Consider the following 13,914-nt stretch of genomic DNA (forward strand, 5'->3'; position numbering starts at 1 on the left):
TCGCGTACTTGAACTCCATTATTTTAATGTTCATTTTCTTCTCTATTATCCCAATGTTTTTCTAATCCATTTTTCTTGTATATTGATATGTTATTTCTACTCATTATGTGCTAGACAAAACAAACAAACAAATAAACAAATATTCAGGCTTTTAACAGGTCACCAGGTTAATACACCAATATCTAGATGTTGCAATGTTTAAACAACTTTCACACCAAGAAGCATTGCAACTGTCCGGAAGAATTACTGGTAACAAAAGAGTTGAGTATATAGGGATGCAGGAAAATACAAATTATCAATTACTTTATTTTCAGACTTAAAAGCTTAGAAATGTTTCAATTTTTAAAAGATTTCAGTTACCTATTTTTTAAAAAAGGTAATTGGTATAGATTAGGATTGTGACAGGACTGGAAGCTCAAAGCAGAACTTCAGTCTCTGCCTTCCCAATTTCCCTCCGTTCTTTTTGCATCTGCACAATAACTCTTAAACCAGCTTCTCCTCCCACAGAAAATCCCCCACTCCAGAAAGCTTCAAAGAAAAACTACTCTATAGCCATTGAATGTAAAAAAATAAAAGAAAAATGGCTTTCTCATTATTATGTTAAGGGTTTCAGAAGTTTTATATGGTTAATTATTTGGAAAGAGAAGGACTTAAGTCTTTATTGGCTTCTAATCCTTGACTTAAAGCAGATGTTTTCAAACTTGTTTGCAAAATTTGGGGACCCTTGCTTTACAGCTCCTGGGATTCTAAATTCAATGCTTGCCTTAGAATAGGGGTATGTATGTATGTATGTATGTATGTATGTATGTATGTATGTATGCATGCATGCATGTATGCAGGGGTGAGCTACTGCCCAGACCGGGGGGGAGGAACGCAGTGGGATAGCAAAAATGGAGCTCCACCCCAGAGCACCCAATTTGCACTGAAAGATGTTAAAAGAAAATACAGGGTGTCCTGCATAAGCCACATCCACAGTGTGGTAGTAAAAATTTTGGTAGCCCTTCACTGTATGTATGTATGCACATATGTATGTATTGCAATGAGAAATCAACTTATTGATCAACTTATTATAGAGCAGGGGTGTCAAACTGTCAAAATGTTGTCATGGCATGTCACATGATGTATCGGGCCTACCCCCCCCCCCCCGCCTTTACTAAACTGGGTATGGGCATGGGCCAGCACATGAAACATTTGGCCCATGGGCTGGGAGTTTGGCAGCTCTGGACTAGAGGATTTCAATCTTTTCAAATCCTATTATTCAATGTTCTATATCAGGGGTAGGCAAAGTTGGCTCTTGTATGACTTGTGGCAGCGGTCCCCAAACTACGGCCCACGGGCCGGATGCGGCCCAACGAGGTCTTTTAACCGGCCCGTGGCAAGCTCACGAGATTTTACTGGCCGATAAAATAAGCTCCCGAATCTCCTGTCAACTCACCGCGGTCGGCTGCTCAGCGAGGAGAAGGTGGAGAGGCAAGGGGGCGGGGAGAAAAGCGGGCCTGCAATTGGCCCCTTCCTTTGTCGCCTTTAGGGAGAGAAACTGTTGCTGCCCTATGGCAGAGCAGCAACAGTTCCTCTCCCTAAAGGCGAGAAAGAAATTGGCCAATTGCAGGCCCGCTTTCCTCCCCGCCCCCTTGCCTCTCCACCTCCTCCTCCCCTCCTCCTCCGCGGTGAGTGGACGCGAAATTCATGAAAAGGCGATTGGCAATTGAAAAACTGTCCACTGAAAGTCACAGCTAAGTGCACCATGGCTAAGTTTGTGTGTGGGGGGGAGGCGGCTGCTTGAAAACCTCTGACCTCCATCGCCTCCCCCCCACGGCACAAGGCGAGCACACCTCGCCGCTGACACAGGCGGCGGGGACTGCCCTGTCCCCCCTGCGCAAAACTACGCAGCCCCAGATCGCTCGCTTCTCCAGCCAGCAAAGCCGACTGCCCGGCTTTGCTGGCTGATGCAGGAAAGGAAAGCGTCACATCTAAAAAGCACGTCACTTTCTGGGACTGCGGCGCCGTGGTGGCCTTCAAGCACGGCCCTTCGCGGCGCCCCACCACCCATTCCTGCAGGAAGAGATCGGGCACTTTACCGGGACGTGGAGGCGGCGTGGAGCCGGACGCTGGGTGCCCGGGAGGGCGAAGGAGTGGACGCGCCTCTCAGCTGCAGAGCGGAACGGGGGTGGAGATCAGCAGTGGAGTCCGGCGCTGGGGCCATGCGGGACCGCTCATCCAGGCGCGTGTGGACCGGCAAGCCTGGATGAGCGGTCCCGCATGGCCCCAGGCCCCCAACGCCGGACTCCGCTGCTGATCTCCACCCCCGTTCCGCTCTGCAGCTGAGAGGCGCGTCCACTCCTTCGCCCTCCCCGGCACCCAGCGTCCGGCTCCACGCCGCCTCCACCTCCCGGTAAAGTGCCCGATCTCTTCCTGCAGGAACGGGTGGTGGGGCGCCGCGAAGGGCCACGCTTGAAGGCCACCACGGCGCCGCAGTCCCAGAAAGTGGCGTGCTTTTTAAATGTGACGCTTTCCTTTCCTGCATCAGCCAGCAAAGCCGGGCAGTCGGCTTTGCTGGCTGGAGAAGCGAGCGATCTGGGGCTGCGTAGTTTTGCGCAGGGGGGACAGGGGGACAGGGCAGTCCCCGCCGCCTGTGTCAGTGGCGAGGTGTGCTCGCCTTGTGCCGTGAGGGGGAGGCGATGGAGGTCAGGGGTTTTCAAGCAGCCGCCTCCCCCCCACATAGAGATAAGAGAGAGAAAGAAAGAGAGGGACAGAGAGAAAGAAAGAGGGACAGAGAGAAAGAAAGAGAGGGACAGAGAGAAAGAAAGAGAGGGACAGAGAGAAAGAAAGAGACAGAGAGAAAGAAAGAGAGGGACAGAGAGAAAGAAAGAGAGGGACAGAGAGAAAGAAAGAGACAGAGAGAAAGAAAGAGGGACAGAGAGTAAGAAAGAGAGGGACAGAGAGTAAGAAAGAGAGGGACAGAGAGAAAGAAAGAGGGACAGAGAGAAAGAAAGAGAGGGACAGAGAGAAAGAAAGAGAGGGACAGAGAGAAAGAGACAGAGAGAAAGAAAGAGGGACAGAGAGTAAGAAAGAGAGGGACAGAGAGAAAGAAAGAGGGACAGAGAGAAAGATAGAGAGGGACAGAGAGAAAGAAAGAGGGACAGAGAAAAAGAAAGAGAGGGACAGAGAAAAAGAAAGAGAGGGACAGAGAAAAAGAAAGAGAGGGACAGAGAAAAAGAAAGAGAGGGATAGAGAGAAAGAAAGAGGGACAGAGAAAGGGAGAGAAAGAGAAAGAAAGGTAGAGAGAAAGAGGGAGAGAGAAAGAGAGTGAGTGAGAGAAAGAGAAGAGAGAGAGAAAGAAAGAGAGAGGGGGGAGAGAAAGAGGGAAAGATAGAGAGGGAGGGAGAAAGGAAGAGGAGAGATAGAAAGGGAAAGAGAGAGAAAGGAGGAGACAGAGAGAGGGAGAGAGAAAGAGGGAGAGATATAAAGAGAGTGAGTGAGAGAAAGAGAGGAGAGAAAGAAAGAAAGAAAGAAAGGGAGAGGACAGAGAGAAAGAGAGAACTAGAAAGACAGAAGGACAGAGAGAAAGGGAGAGAGAGAGAAAGAGGAAGAATAAATATTAAATATTGTATTTGTTCCCATTTTGTTTTTTACTTTAAATAATGTACGTGCAGTGTGCATAGGGATTTGTTCACACATTTTTTTAATAGTCCGGCCCTCCAACAGTCTGAGGGACAGTGAACTGGCCCCCTGTGTAAAAAGTTTGGGGACCCCTGACTTGTGGACTTCAACTCCCAAAATTCATGAGCCAATCATGCTAGCTCGGGAATTCTGGGAGTTGAAGTCCATATATCATAGAAGAGCCAACTTTGCCTACCTCTGTTCTATATGGAATAAGAGGCACTGCGAAAAATGCCATTGGAGATTCTGCATAAAACAACCTCAACAGTAGTTGGAAAAATCCTGTAGAAATGATTTCATGATCTAATGTATCTAGAGTTATGGTCATTTTGCTGCAGACTTTTGGCAGCATAATCTTGGTAAAGAGTGGGGTTGTAAAAAGCCCTTACTCAGGACAAAAGAACAACATGAATTAAGATAGCCCTGTATTGTTCCAAAATAATCCCCAAATCTTTAATCTGATTACCTTATCAGCAGTACTGAGGTCTCTCATCTAACACAACAGGATATTAATTTTCTCGAATACACAGAGATCATAGATGGAAATTAACACTGATACCATGGCTTTTTAACCTGTCTACAATTATGATCTATTCTAGTAGTAACGATACAATCATACAGAATATTATCACAGAACCTAGAGTTGCATTGTTACCTACCCTCATAAAGCTGAACATACTGGGGGAATCCTGCTGCTTGCAGCCAATCGCATGCTTCTTTGGCTTCAATCTCTGAAAAAGGGAAAAAAAAGAATTCCAAATTGGTAACCACGAAAGCAAACTTACAAAAAAATAATCTTAAAACATTACATGTGGAAAATGTGCACCTATAATAACAGCTATAGCTCTTAAAATTGATATACCACTCCAAAGTGCTTTAAGCCAGTGTTTCCCAACCTTGGCAACTTGAAGATATTTGGACTTCAACTCCCAGAATTCCCCAGCCAGCATTTTCTGGCTGGGGAATTCTGGGAGTTGAAGTCCAAATATCTTCAAGTTGCCAAGGTTGGGAAACACTGCTTTAAGCACTCTCTAAGCATTTACAGAATCAGCATATTGACCCCAATAATCTGGGTCCTCATTTTACCGACCTGAGAAGGATGAAAGGCTGAGTCAACCTTTCGATGGTCAGGATCGAATTCCTGGCTGTGGGCAGAGTTAGCTCTCAATACTTCATTCTAACCATCACGCCACTAGGGCTCCTATACAGCATAATGGCCTGAACTGAAATGCAACTTATTGTCCAAGTGTAATTACTTTAACTTTTGATTACACTTCTGCTTTCACAGCTTGATAGAACGGTGCTACAAAATAGAAGATATCTTCTAGTGCAGTGTTTCCCAACCTTGGCCACTTGAAGATATTTGGACTTCAACTCCCAGCATTCCCCAGCCAGCATTCGCTGGCTGGGGAATGCTGGGAGTTGAAGTCCAAATATCTTCAAGTGGCCAAGGTTGGGAAACACTGTTCTAGTGAACTGCCTGAGACAAATTGCTTTCTTTTAAAATGCAAAACTCAACAAATACAGTGATACCTCGTCTTACAAACGCCTCGTCATACAAACTTTTCGAGATACAAACCTGGGGTTTAAGATTTTTTTGCCTCTTCTTACAAACTATTTTCACCTTACAAACCCACCGCCACCGCTGGGATGCCCCGCCTCCAGACTTTCATTGCTAGTGAAGCACCTGTTGTTGCGCTGCTGGGATTCCCCTGAGGCTCCCCTCCATGGGAAACCCCACGTCCGGACTTCTGTGTTTTTGTGATGCTGCAGGGGAATCCCAGCAGCGCAAAAACGGGTGCTTCGCTGGCAATGGAATTCTGGAGGTGGGGTTTCCCAGTGAGGGGAGCCTCAGTGAAATCACAGCATCACAAAAACACAGAGGTCCAGAGGTGGGGTTTCCCATGGAGGGGAGCCTCAGGGGATACCAGCAGCACAAAAATGGGCGCTTCGGCTGGCAAAAGGGGTTAATTTTGGGCTTGCACGCATTAATCACTTTTCCATTGATTCCTAAGGGAAACATTGTTTCGTCTTACAAACTTTTCACCTTAAGAACCTCGTCCCGGAACCAATTAAGTTTGTAAGACAAGGTATCACTGTATTTCTCTGTATTTTGCCAAGTAATGTCTTATTAAAAAAAACCCTTCTAACCATTCATGAATTATTACTTTGTAAATGATGTTTCTTTGATACACAATAATCTATTTGCAAACTGAAATACTGCCTCTAATAAAGGTAACACCCTCTTTTTATAGCATGTAAATAACACTAACCGACTCTGATCCTTAGAATAACTAAGGCATTGTGTTACATTCAATCAAGGACCTGTTTACTATTCGGGTTAACAGTTAAAAAGAGAGTTATGCGGCACCACAACATTTAAGAATTATTCCATCTACATCCCAGCTTATTTGCTTCAACTGTGATTTCTCTTGTTCAGAATACTGCTTGCTACAAGGGGCCAGGAGAAAGGGAACATGTATAAATCTTTGACTTTCATGCTCGCTTTTCTTACCAAGTGTGCCAACACTGCTAAATTATTTGGGTAGTGATCCCAGAAAACAGATTGAGGTTGGCAGGAAAGCTAAAAAAAATAAGCATTACTCAAAGAGATTTAAAAGCTCTTTTTAAAGCCTCACTTTTCCAAGCTAAAGTGAAAATGTACATCAACCAACAAATGCTCTACCCTCCACATCGGCAAAAAGAATCCAAACCTCACATATGAACTGAATAAACAAATTCTCACAGCCAACCCACGCTCAGTAAAAGACCTTGGAATACTAATATCAAACGACCTAAGTACCAAAGCCCACTGCAACAATATTGCCAAAAAGGCTTCCAGAGTTGTTAACCTGATCCTATGTAGCTTCTGCTCTGGCAATCTCACACTACTGACTAGAGCCTACAAAACCTATGCCAGACACATCCTCGAATACAGCTCATCTGTCTGTAACCCACACCATATCTCAGACATCAACACTCTCGAAAACGTCCAAAGATATTTCACCAGAAGAGCCCTTCACTCCTCCACTCGAAACAGAATACCCTACGAAAATAGACTAACTATCCTGGGTCTAGAAAGCTTAGAACTGCGGCGCCTAAAACACGATTTAAGTATTGCCCACAAGATCATATGCTGCAACGTCCTTCCGGTCAACGACTACTTCAGCTTCAACCGTAACAACACAAGAGCACTCAACAGATTCAAACTTAATATTAACCGCTCCAAACTTGACTGTAAAAAATATGACTTTAACAATCGAGTTGTCGAAGCGTGGAACTCATTACCGGACTCAAAAGTGTTAACTCCCAACCCCTAACATTTCTCCCTCAGACTCTCCACGATTGACCTCTCCAGGTTCCTAAGAGGCCAGTAAGGGGCGTACATAAGTGCACTGATGTGCCTATCGTCCCCTGTCCAATTATCTTCCCTTATCTTATAAATCATACATATTCTCTCCTTATCTCTGTCTCTGTCTCTGTCTCTGTATCTATCTATCTATCTATCTATCTATCTATCTATCTATCTATCTATCTATCTATCTATCTATCTATCTATATATAAAATATATATTCTCTCCTTATCTACTCCTCTTCTTTTTTACTTTCTATCTTTATATATATTACTTAATGTCTATTCTCTTCCATATGTATTGTATATTGGACAAAGAATAAATAAATAAATAAAAATCTACTTTCAACCTAAGAACATATGCATTGACAGAAGAAAGCAATGACAAATAGCTTTTCTATTCTTATTATATGACAGGTCTATGGAGGCATGAGGAACTGAGCTTAATTTGAAGATTAGATCTTCTGATTAAAAGGTAGTCATTCCCGACTCTAGGGGGCAGTGCTCATCTCCGTTTCAAAGCCGAAAAGCCAGCCCTGTCCCAAGACGTCTCTGTGATCATGTGGCCGGCATGACTAAATGCCAAAGGCTCACGGAGCACTGTAACCTTCCCAGCAAAGGGGGTCCCTATTTTTCTACTTGAATTTTTTTACGTGCTTTCGAAATGCTACGTTGGCAGAAACTGGGACAAGTGACGGGAGCTCACCCCATTACGTGGCGCTAGGGATTCGAACCGCTGAACTTTCAATCGACAAGCGCAGCGTCTTAGCCACTGGGCCATCTCGTCCCTAACTAGATCTTCTGATGAGCTTTCGAAAAGTTGTGTGGCATGATATGAAATTGATTATTGAAGATATAGGTGTCCATCTTTAAGCATAACTTTGCCATCAGACTCAACCTAGGCTAAAAAAGGCAATTCTGACCCCTAAAGATAATCTAGCATCCTCAGAAGGCATTCTGAGTCTGACTGCTTATTTGATCAATAGTAGTGCTAGTGCTTTTCTTCATATTATCTGCATATCTGAGGACAAACTGGGCACCTGAGGCCAAAGAATTGAATCAAGATTTTTCATGTCCCAGAAAGAATTTGGTGATAGGATTGCTCCAATGATCAGCTATGCATTCCAATGGGTAGTTTAAAAGAATTCTTCAGCATAATGTTACCTCATTATTATTATTATTATTATTATTATTATTATTATTATTATTATTATTATTATTAATTGGATTTGTATGCCGCCCCTCTCCGCAGACTCGGGGCGGCTAACAACAGTGGTAAAACAACATGAACAATCCAATTAATAAAAACAACTAAAAAACCCTTATTATAAAAAACCAAACATACACACAAACATACCATGCATAACTTGTAATAGCCTAGGGGAAAGGATAACTTAACTCCCCCATGCCTGGCGACAAAGGTGGGTCTTAAGTAATTTACAAAAGACAAGGAGGGTGGGGGCCGTTGGTTCCAGAGGGCCAGGGCCGCCACAGAGAAGGCTATTCCCCTGGGGCCCACCAAACGCTCTGATTCGTGCGGTAGAAGGCGGTTCCGGATATATTCTGGCTCAATGCCATGTAGGGCTTTAAAGGTCATTACCAATACTTTGAATTGTGACCGGAAACCGATCGGCAGCCAATTATTCAAGGTGTTCCTTCTTAAAGATAATTTTTTTCCTGCCATCAAGATTTTAGCTGATTGAATTGCGGCCAACAGTCAATTTTTACCGTTTATTTATTAGCCCATATCTAATTAAGACTAGGACAGAAAACCTCAGAAACAATTCGACTGTTTTGAAAGCTACTTCAATCCAATGATGATTTCCCTCCCGCTTTTCTGAAAGTGCAATTATGACGCACAAGGAAATTTCAGAAATGTAAAGTTACAACACAATTTTGTTTTTCTGTCATTTATTCAGGCTCATCTGGACCTGATGGACATCATTTCTTCTATCAGTATTTGCTTCTTGTGAACTCTTATAAGTGTTTGGCTGTATCATTAGTGATAATATTTGGGCACCCAATCTTTGATCATCTTCTTTTCCAATAGCCTTTTTATATATAGTGCTGGTGAGACCACATTTGGAATACTGTGTTCAGTTCTGGAGACCTCACCTACAAAAAGATATTGACAAAATTGAACGGGTCCAAAGATGGGCTACAAGAATGGTGGAAGGTCTTAAGCATAAAACGTATCAGGAAAGACTTAATGAACTCAATCTGTATAGTCTGGAAGACAGAAGGAAAAGGGGGACATGACCGAAACATTTAAATATATTAAAGGGTCAAATAAGGTCCAGGAGGGAAGTGTTTTTAATAGGAAAGTGAACACAAGAACAAGGGGACACAATCTGAAGTTAGTTGGGGGAAAGATCAAAAGCAACATGAGAAAATATTATTTTACTGAAAGAGTAGTAGATCCTTGGAACAAACTTCCAGCAGACGTGGTAGATAAATCCACAGTAACTGAATTTAAACATGCCTGGGATAAACATATATCCATCCTAAGATAAAATACAGAAAATAGTATAAGGGCAGACTAGATGGACCATGAGATCTTTTTCTGCCGTCAGACTTCTATGTTTCTATGTTTCTAATTTCCCAAACATCAAGGTCAAGCAGGCTTGACTTAGGGCAATTTAATGAAGGCCTTATTAGTTTTCTTCACAACCGTACAAAAGTGGTTTGTCATTGCGTTATTAGAGAATTGCTCTCCTACTTGCCAGGTTATCCTAACGCTTCTTGTTAGTCATCTCTCCAGTTATAACTCAGGTATTATCTGACCTTTAGTTTTCTGAGATAAGACAGTCAGATCTTCCCTCAAGACAAGGAGTTGGCTATTCTTGGCTTAGGACTTACACATCAGGCAAGCTGCAATATTAGGTTTCATTCATTCTGTTACATTTCATGACGTGTGTGTGTGTGTTTGTGTGTGTGCAATATCCAGGGAAAGCCTGTCGACTTCGGCGGTACTGGTGCGTCCCCCGATGCTGTTATGGAACAATTGCAAATGGAACGATTTGTGGGCGCACATGTGCCTGTTGGCATCAGATTTTGCTTCTCCGCGTGCGCAGCAAGCGAAATCTCGTGTGAAGATGTTTGTGCAAGTGAGATTTCAGTGACTTTTGTTGATTTTTTTGCTTCCGCAAAAATCGGCAAACGCCAAAATCTTGTTCATGCAAGCATCTTTATGCGGAAGCAAAATCTCACACAAGGGGGCAGGTGCGTGTGTCGGGGGCGCATAGCTGCGCACGCCTCCCAGAAATTACTACCGGAAGGGAGCACCTTACCGTTCCGGTAGCAGGCCTTCTTCACTGGTAATATCTCTCTCATACACATACTTTGCAATCGTTCCATTGCAGAATATTGCAGAATCAACTCAGCCAAGCACTTTGCTCTCTTCCTCGTGAGAGCTACATGGACATGAAACTTAGTAGAACCTGCCAAATTTCATACTACTATCTTGAGGTGCACCCATTTAACACTGTATAGGAGCTTTGCAGACATGTGCTAAGCATTAAGGGACAACATGTTTATGAGCGTAGGGAAGCACTCAACAGGGAAGACCTATCATGCATTCCAGCATAAAATTCGTACTTCATTTCACCCACAAACCCACCCTGGTCTCTCTGCAACCATTTCCCCTTCCATCCTTTCTGCTTATTCAATTTATTTGATGGAGATAATGTTTTTACTGTTTGGCCAAGAGGAAACCATAAATGCACTGATTCAGTGCAAATTAACCAGAAATCTGTCACTCAACCCTAATGTCCCTTATAAACATTTTAGTAATGAATCAGAGAGACACTCCAATTCTACAAAGGCGTGTACAGTGATCCCTCGATTTGCGCGTTCTCGATTAGCGCGAAACGCTGCAACGCGGTTTTTCAAAAAATATTAATTAAAAAAATAAAATATTAAAAAATAAAAAATAAGTCCACGCTAGTTCTCTCTCTCTTTCTCTCCCTGTTGCCGGCGTGGTATATGAGAGAGAAAGAGAGAGGCAGAGGTCGGGCGCATTACCGGGAGGTGGAGCCCACGATCAGTCTCGGCTGCGGGTGGGAGGAAGGCGAATCCCCCGTGGGCTCCGTTACATCTTCCGCTGCCAGCCAGGCCATGCTGGCGGCAGCGGAACAATCGCTGGCTGTCAACTTTTCTTTTTAAAACTGGGCAGGAGCTGACTTGCCTCCCCAGTGCTAAAAAGAAAAGTTGACAGCCAGCGCTGCGAAACCACCGAAACCGGAAGGGGCGAGGTGGGGGAGAACGGGAGGCTCAGCATTCCGTCAGTCGCAGCGCTGGCTGTCAACTTTTCTTTTTAGCACTGGGGAGGCAAGTCAGCTCCTGCCCAGTTTTAAAAAGAAAAGTTTCGGTTTCGGCGTTCGGCAACGGAGTCCGGCGCTGGGGCCATGCGGGGCCGCTCATCCAGGGGGGCGTGGACTGGCAAGCGGCAAGCGGCAAGTGATCTGGCGGGAAGACCAAGGGAAGGTTCCTTCAGCCGCCCAACACCTGATCCGCTCCGCAGCGCGGCAGCAGCGAGGAGCCGAAGATGGGGTTTCCCCTTTGCCTTTACCCCATCTTCGGCTCCTCGCTGCTTCCGCGCTGCGGAGCAGATCAGCTGTTGGGCGGCTGAAGGAATCTTCCCTTGGTCTTCCCCGCCGCCCACACGCAAACTCCACCATCTGCGCATGTGCGGCCATGAAAAAAATGGCGCACATGCGCAGATGGTGGTTTTACTTCCGCATCCAGTATAACGCGGAAATCGGTTAGCGCGGGAGGTCTTGGAACGTAACCCCCGCGCTAACCGAGAGATCACTGTACTTTGAACCAAGCTTGACTTGAGCAGGCTAATTAAATGCATCTAACACATGGTTTAATTGTCATATAAAATGCAATTATTCACACATAAAGAACCATGTAGAGCAGGGTGGACTATCTCCAGAAATCCTGGGAGTTTGTTAAGTGTTAAGGAGTGCACAGAGTAATCTCTGAGTAGTCAAAGATACACACATACAGAGGAAACGTGGAGGTGGCAGATATCCAGCGGATAGATCAGAGACACTAGTAATAATTCAGTAATACAATCCAGATACATTAAGAATATAAAATACTATTTACTCTGGCAAATATCTTAGTCAAGAACAATCCTAGTCATACGCAATTATATCAGTCAGTAACTCTCAATACATATACAATACTACAAGCTTACTTGTTCCTCTTACTAATACATTAAACCATCATTTGAATAACAGTTCTACAGCAGTCACATAAGACAAACCATAAAAAGCAATGAATAGCAGAGAATAGCCAAGGGGCTAATGAGAGAGAGAGAGAGAGGGAGGGAGGGAGAGAGAGAGAGAGGGAGGGAGAAAGATGCTTCTGGCTCCCTCTTATGGCTAACTGCAGCACTAGCTCTTAAAGCAATAGTGTTCTAATACATGTAAGCATACACTGTTGGTTTATTTTATATATTGCCAAACCCAACTAGTTATGAACATACCGTGTTTCCCCGATAGTAAGACAGTGTCTTACTTTCTTTTTACCCCCAAAAGCCCCCCTATGTCTTACTTTCGGGGTATGTCTTACATTGGAAAAAAATTGAAAGGGTCCTTTTAGCGGCAAAGGATTTCCCTCGGTGCACGCGTGGAGCCGCAGACGCGTGTCGGGGAAGCGTGTGTCTGGAGGGGAGGAGCCGCTCTGCGCAGTTGGGCAGCCCCACCTGCCTAACTGGACCGACGAACGCTGAACGTGGTGCAATAACAGCCCAGCTACTCTAACCTCCCGCAACTAGCGCATCAAAGTTTTGCATCTCTACTTTGGGTCGCGTGCTTATGCTTGTGTTTAAAGGGAAAGAACTTAGTATTGCTATCGCAATTCTCTCGACGGGGAAGGAGGCTGAACCGCAGATATAACGTTGGGAAGAAGGTGCAAGGAATCGCGTGGGGGGGGGATAGCGGCGGTGGTTTGGATTAAGCGATCGTAATCCCCCAAAAGGACGAACTCCAGCCTCAGAAGGCCGATGGCTACGAAATTAAGGCTTTTCTTTGAGAGAGAGAGAGAGAGAGTGGGGGATAGTCGTCGTCGTAGCGCTAAAGACCAGGGCAGAGAAAGCGCGAGCTGCATGCGGGAGAAGCGGAGGAGGAATCAGGCAAGCTGAATGGGAATCCCTCCCCTGCCCTCCCTCGCTCCATTCCCCGCCAGCAACTCCTCCGCAAACCCACCTCTACATCCTCGCTCTGCAAGTTCCGAGACAGGCGGACCACATTGCAAAGGGCTGCCTCTCCTGCCGCCGCTGCTATTGCTAATGCCCGGACTCACACAGAACAGGCTCCCATTCGGCTTCCCTGATTCCTCCTGCGTTTCTCCCGCATGCAGCTCGCGCTTTCTCTGCCCTGGTCTTTAACGCTCCGACGACGACTATCCCCCACTCTCTCTCTCTCTCGAGGGAAATCCTTTGTGCCTTGCCGCCGAGCTCTCCCACCTGCTCGGCGGGTCATCGGGCTCCCCCCCGCAATACCCCCGTGTTTCCCCGAAAGTAAGACATATGTCTTACTTTCGGGGTATGGCTTATATTAGCCGACCCCCCTGAAACCCCCCATATGTCTTACAATCGGGGGGGTCTTACTATCGGGGAAACACGGTAGTACTAACAGAGTTGAAATCCATGAGCCAACGTTCTCCACTCAATATAGAAAAACCCAGGTAACAAAAGGAAATTCTAAACCAGGGATCCCCAAACTTGACAACTTTTAAGACGTGTGGACTTCAACTCCCAGAAGTCTCCAGCCAGCTATGTTGTCTTTGTTTTTCCATGCTTTAGTTTAAATAATATGAATTATTACTGACCTACAGAAAATCCACTCCACAGAGAGCAATGAAGAAAAGAGAAGGAAGTCCAAGGTTTT

General features: G+C 45.1%; 1 protein-coding gene across 1 annotated transcript in view; it reads right to left on the minus strand.

The window, feature by feature from the left end:
* DLC1 (DLC1 Rho GTPase activating protein) overlaps positions 1-13,914 on the minus strand; it is a 395,627-nt gene that overhangs the window by 48,940 nt on the left and 332,773 nt on the right. Inside the window, 1 exon segment of the mRNA XM_070757246.1 lies at positions 4,320-4,391. Coding sequence (XP_070613347.1) covers positions 4,320-4,391 — 72 coding nt within the window.

This window comes from Erythrolamprus reginae, chromosome 7 (genome assembly GCF_031021105.1).
Source record: "Erythrolamprus reginae isolate rEryReg1 chromosome 7, rEryReg1.hap1, whole genome shotgun sequence".
In the NCBI taxonomy this organism is placed as follows: Eukaryota; Metazoa; Chordata; class Lepidosauria; order Squamata; family Dipsadidae; genus Erythrolamprus; species Erythrolamprus reginae.